Raw genomic sequence first — 6,353 nt, forward strand, 5'->3', positions numbered from 1 at the left:
CCTGAATCCTGAACCCTGAATCCTGAACCCTGAATCCTGAACCCTGAATCTTGAATCCTGAATCCTGAATCCTGAATCTTGAATCCTGAACCCTGGATCCTGAACCCTGAATCTTGAATCCTGAATCCTGAATCCTGAACCCTGATTCCTGAACCCTGAATCCTGAACCCTGAATCTTGAATCTTGAATCCTGAATCCTGAACCCTGATTCCTGAATCCTGAACCCTGAATCCTGAACCCTGAATCTTGAATCCTGAATCCTGAATCCTGAATCTTGAATCCTGAACCCTGGATCCTGAACCCAGAATCTTGAATCCTGAATCCTGAATCCTGAACCCTGAACCCTGATTCCTGAATCCTGAACCCTGAACCCTGAATCTCGAATCCTGAATCTTGAATCCTGAATCCTGAACCCTGATTCCTGAATCCTGAACCCTGAATCCTGAACCCTGAATCTTGAATCCTGAATCCTGAATCTTGAATCTTGAATCCTGAACCCTGAATTCTGAACCCTGAATCTTGAATCCTGAATCCTGAACCCTGAACCCTGATTCCTGAATCCTGAACCCTGAATCCTGAACCCTGAATCTTGAATCCTGAATCTTGAATCCTGAATCCTGAATCCTGAACCCTGATTCCTGAATCCTGAACCTTGAATACTGAACCCTGATTCCTGAATCCTGAATCCTGTATCCTGAATCTTGAATCCTGAATCCTGAACCCTGAACCATGAATCCTGAACCCTGAATCCTGAACCCTGAATCCTGAATCCTGAACCCTGAATCTTGAATCCTGAACCCTGAATCTTGAAGCCTGAATCCTGAACCCTGAATCCTGAATCTTGACTCCTGAATACTGTACCCTGAATCCTGAATCCTGAATCTTGAATCCTGAATCCTGAACCTTGAATACTGAACCCTGATTCCTGAATCCTGAACCTTAATCTTGAATCTTGAATCCTGAATCCTGAATCTTGAATCCTAAATACTGAATACTGTACCCTGAATCCTGAATCCTGAATCTTGAATCCTGAATCCTGAACCTTGAAAACTGAACCCTGAATCCTGAACCCTGATTACTGAATCCTGAATCCTGAATCCTGAACCCTGAATCTTGAAGCCTGAATCCTTAATCTTGAATCCTGAACCCTGAATCCTGAACCCTGAATCCTGAATCTTGAATCTTGAATCCTGAATACTGAACCTTGAATCCTGAACCCTGAATCCTGAATCTTGAATACTGTACCCTGAATCCTGAATCCTGAACCTTGAAAACTGAACCCTGAATCCTGAACCCTGATTCCTGAATCCTGAATCTTGAATCTTGAATCCTGAACCTTGAATCCTGAACCCTGAATCCTGAATCCTGAATCCTGAAACTTGAATCCTGAAGCCTGAATCCTGAATCTTGAATCCTGAATCCTGAACCCTGTGAATCATGTGGCCCTGCCCCCTATGTAACCACGCCCCTTGTATAGCCCCTCCCCCTGTGATGCAATCGTCAGAGCATGCTCAGTAGACAGCAGGACCCACCTGGAAGCGGACCCCGCTGACGTTGACGAACAGGATCTCGTCTGATCTGGACGAGTTGTCCACCGGAGGTTTGGGCATGGTCTTCTTGGCCAGTGGCAGCCAGCCCACCGCCGCCGCCCGCGCAAACGGCAGCCATGTTGCCACGCCGGCCGCCATCTTGCATCAGAGCGTCCCGCCTGAGTGTGAGAGACGGGACCTGGGAGGAGACAGGTAGGGGGCGGAGCTTGTTACAGTGAGGTCAGCAGCTTGTTCACTGCTCCGACCGGGCGAGGCGGACGGACATACTGAAGTGGGAGGGGTCAGAGGTCAGGTGGGTGTCAGGACATGAAAAGACACCCTGTCCACACAGAACCAGAACCTCCTGCTGGGCTTTATAGATCCGGTCCAGGATTCAGGAGACATCCAGGAAGGACAGAGATGGAATCATCCTGAAGCTGGGACCTCACAGGGTTCTGGAGGGTCTGGAGGGTCCGGAGGTTCTGGTTCTGTAGACTCTTCCTCCTTCAGGTCCAGGTTTGATCACAGATCCACCGTCTCTCTGAGGATCCTTGATGGGACATTGGAGGACGAGCAGAGACCCTGAGCTGCAGGGTGGTCTTCAGTCTGGGTCCATGTGTGGACGTCCTGCCAGGAAACAGAGGACAGAGTGAGACACAAACCAGGAGGACAGAGGACAGACTGTGGCGGCCATCTTGAATCTTTTGATGTTTTTTGTGTCTCAATAAAACTCATCTGATCTGGTCCAAAGTTCTGACCCGGTTCAGAAGTTTCCCTGAGTAAGAACTGGTCCTGCAGGTCCAGCAGGTCCTGCAGGTCTGGGACAGCTTGTTTCCAGCAGCTGAATCTATATTTTGTTTGTTTGGAGTCAAATTAAAACATCAGTCAGGTTCTGAGACTGGACCCGGCCCGGTTCTGTAGAACTCTGTGTTTGTTGTTAAAAAAAACTACCAGCTTCATAAATCTTAGACTTTCTGTCAGAAAATCAATGTGAGTGAAGAAAAACATGAAGCGAGAACTTTAATCAATAAGAGGTTCTGTTTGGTTCTGAGTCTGACCCAAACGGACCAATGAGCCGGGTCAGCCATCAGAAGCTGCTCTAACCTCAATAATCTGCCTCCACAGGAGGCAGGAAACAGCAGGTCACAGCCTGAGGAGAGGATTTTACCCTGAGTTTGGTCTGACAGGTTCCTGTGACCAGCAGAACCAGACCCAGAACCAGACCCAGACCCAGACCCAGAACCAGAACCAGACCCAGACCCAGAACCAGAACCAGACCCAGACCCAGAACCAGAACCAGAACCAGGAAAACATACGAGAAGCAACCTTCAGGGAGACCTTTGAGTGTAAAATCAAAGATCTCAGCTCAAGTTTTTAAACCAAACTAAGTTTTTTTAAACTAAATTCAGGATTCAAACATTTCTGAGGTTTATTTTTTACTCTGTGGTTCTGTCTGAAGGACCGCCCCCCCTGTCTCCATGGCAACCAATGACTCAGCAGCTTCTTCTACATTACCCAGCATGCTTCTCTTCCATCATGGCCGCCCCCACAGACCCTTCATGTCAGCTGATGTTTGATGTTCAGGAGGAAACAGGAAGTGGTTCCATTTGGTGTTTCATGTAAAACTCTTCAAAATAAGAGTCTGAATCCGTGACAGCACAGACTGTTTCAGGCTGAGCAGAGTACTACAAGTACAAGTACAAGTACAAGTAAAAAGTACAAAAACATCCTTAAACCCAGTTTTTCATGAAAATGTTATTTTCAGTGTTTCTGTGATTTTATTATTATTATTATTATTATTATTATTATTATTATTTGTTGTTGTTGTTGTTGTTGTTGTTGTTTACAGTTTGTTTCCTGTGTATCTGACCTTTGACCCCTGGCCTGAGCCCAGGTGTCCTGTCAGGGAAGCCCCGCTGACATCACTGCCTCACAGTGGACATCAGGTGTGGACAGAGGACCAGCCACAGGTCTGAGGTCAGCGTTTATCACAGACTCTGTGGTTTGCAGCCTCCTGGAAGGTTCCGGTAAAGGTTCTGCTGCTGACCCGGTCCGATCTGGTCCTGACTCAGTACATCTGTCATCTGATGGTTTAAAGGTTTTACAGTTGGGATCATAAACCACTGAAAGTTCAACATAAAGACCAGGAGTCCTGGAGGAGGATCTTCTTCCTCATGATCAATAAACAGCTTTTAGTTCAGCTATTTCTGGACCGACGGGTCGGAACCAGAACTGTGTTCAAACGGACCAGAGAGGAAGAGGAGGGTCAGAAACTAATCCTGGTTCTGTCACAGTTCTGCTTCCTCCTGGATCACATCTAATGTTTCCAACAGGAAGTGAACCTGATCTGTTCAGCTGCAGGTGATCGGATCAGTACCAGCTCTGGTAAACAACAACAAACAACAAACAAACAACAACAAACAACAACAAACAGTGTGTGCTCTCAGGCTGATGAGCAGGAAGCAGGACTCTCTGGACCCGGGTCAATAAACGGGTCCAGAGAGTCTCTGACTCAGAGTTTTTTAAATAACTTTATTGATCAAAGTTTGTTCCTTTTTTAACTTCCTGTTTCTGCCTTCCGTCACAACAACTAAGGTTCTGGTTCTGGTTCTGGTTCTGAAGTTCTGCTGCCTTCAGTTTCTGCAGGGTGTCCCTGAGGCGGTTCTGTTGGTCCAAGTAGGATCCATAAGACCACCATTAGCTCTTAACTGAGCACACACGTCAGGAAACTGGATCAGAACAGAGAGAGGTTCTGAATCAGATCCAGAGTCCGGTTACACTTCCTGCTCCGTGTTCTGGTTCTGCTGCTCCGTGTTCTGGTTCTGCTGCTCCGTGTTCTGGTTCTGCTGCTCTGTGTTCTGGTTCTGCTGCTCCGTGTTCTGGTTCTGCTGCTCCGTGTTCTGGTTCCATCTTTGTTTTGTTGAACTCAAACAGATTTATTTCATTATTATTCCTCTGAACTGACCCCAGTCCTGGTCCTGAGGTCTGACCCAGTCCTGGTCCTGGTTCTGACCCCAGTCCTGGTCCTGATTCTGACCCCAGTCCTGGTCCTGAGGTCTGACCCAGTCCTGGTCCTGGTTCTGACCCAGTCCTTGTTTTGTTTTTAAGTAAATTTATTTATTTTCCACTGATCCAGGAAACAGGAGTTCTTGTTGTCATGGCAACAGGATGGAAACCATCAGGCGGACGGCAGAAAGGATCCAGAGACCATCAGCTAAAACAGTTCTTGTACTGGTTCTGACGGGTCAGTCATGGTTCTGATCCGACTGGCTTCAGTCACCAGATCATGTTCTGACAGTGATGCAGAACTGTTTGTTCTCTCCTTCAGTCTCAGCAGAGTTCACCGTGTTCTGTCCTCAGCGGGTCGTTTGGATCAGAACCGACTGCTGAGCAGAACTTTAAGTGTTGAAACAGGTTCTGTTCCTCCAGACTGAAAACCCAGACTGGTCCTGGATGGGTTCTGATGTTGGGTTCTGATGGTGAGCCTCTGGGCAGTCCTGAGTAAAGGTTCAAGATCTGAACCAAAGAACTGAACCAAAGAACTGATCCAAACATCTGAACCAAAGAACTGATCCAAACATCTGAACCGGAGAACTGAACCAAAGATCTGAACCAATCTGAACTAAAGATCTGAACCAAAGAACTGAACCAAAGAACTGAACCAAAGAACTGAAGTAAAGATCTGAACCAAAGATCTGAACCAAAGAACTGAACCAAAGAACTGAAGTAAAGATCTGAACCAAAGAACTGAACTAAAGATCTGAACCAAAGATCTGAACCAAAGAACTGAACCAAAGAACTGAAGTAAAGATCTGAACCAAAGAACTGAACCAAAGAACTGAACTAAGATCTGAACCAAAGAACTGAAACAAAGAACTGAAGTAAAGATCTGAACTAAAGATCTGAGCCAAAGAACTGAACCAAAGAACTGAAGTAAAGATCTGAACCAAAGATCTGAACTAAAGATCTGAACCAAACAACTGAACCAAAGATCTGAACCAAAGAACTGAACCAAAGAACTGAAATAAAGATCTAAACTAAAGATCTGAACCAAAGAACTGAACCAAAGAACTGAACTGAAGAACTGATCCAAACATCTGAGCCAAAGAACTGAACCAAAGATCTGAACTAAAGATCTGAACCAAAGAACTTAACCAAAGAACTGAAACAAAAATATGAACCAAAGAACTGAAGTAAATATCTGAACCAAAGAACTGAACTAAAGATCTGAACTAAAGATCTGAACCAAAGATCTGAACCAAAGAACTGAAGTAAAGAACTGAAGTAAAGATCTGAACTAAAGATCTGAACCAAAGAACTGAACCAAAGAACTGAAGTAAAGATCTGAAATAAAGATCTGAACCAAGGAACTGAAGTAAAGAACTGAACCAAAGATCTGAACCAAAGAACTGAACCAAAGAACTGAAATAAAGATCTGAACTAAAGATCTGAACCAAAGAACTGAACCAAAGAACTGAAGTAAAGATCTGAACCAAAGAACTGAACCAAAGAACTGAACCAAAAAATATGAACCAAAGAACTGAAGTAAATATCTGAACCAAAGAACTGAACTAAAGATCTGAACTAAAGATCTGAACCAAACATCTGAACCAAAGAGCTGAACCAAAGAATTGAACCAAAGACCTGAACCAAAGAACAGAACCAAACTTCTGAACCAAAGAACTGAACCAAACATCTGAACCAAAGAACTGAACCAAAGATCTGCACTAAAGAACTGAACCAAAGAACTGAACCAAAGATTTGAACCAAAGAACTGAACCAAACATCTGAACCAGAGAACTGAACCAGAGATCTGCACTAAAG

At 45.0% G+C, this 6,353-nt stretch overlaps 1 protein-coding gene across 1 annotated transcript; it reads right to left on the reverse strand.

Moving 5' to 3' along the window:
* Window positions 1–1,532: 1,532 nt before the first annotated feature.
* On the reverse strand, window positions 1,533–2,794 carry LOC106532790 (potassium voltage-gated channel subfamily D member 1; the record flags this gene model as incomplete). Its single annotated transcript, XM_014028939.1, is given in 2 exon segments — window positions 1,533–2,156; window positions 2,698–2,794. A coding segment is annotated over 1 exon segment (156 nt), but the record flags the coding sequence as incomplete, so codon positions are not given.
* Window positions 2,795–6,353: the final 3,559 nt, after the last annotated feature.

Source organism: Austrofundulus limnaeus, unplaced genomic scaffold (assembly GCF_001266775.1).
Source record: "Austrofundulus limnaeus strain Quisiro unplaced genomic scaffold, Austrofundulus_limnaeus-1.0 Scaffold831, whole genome shotgun sequence".
Lineage (NCBI taxonomy): Eukaryota > Metazoa > Chordata > Actinopteri > Cyprinodontiformes > Rivulidae > Austrofundulus > Austrofundulus limnaeus.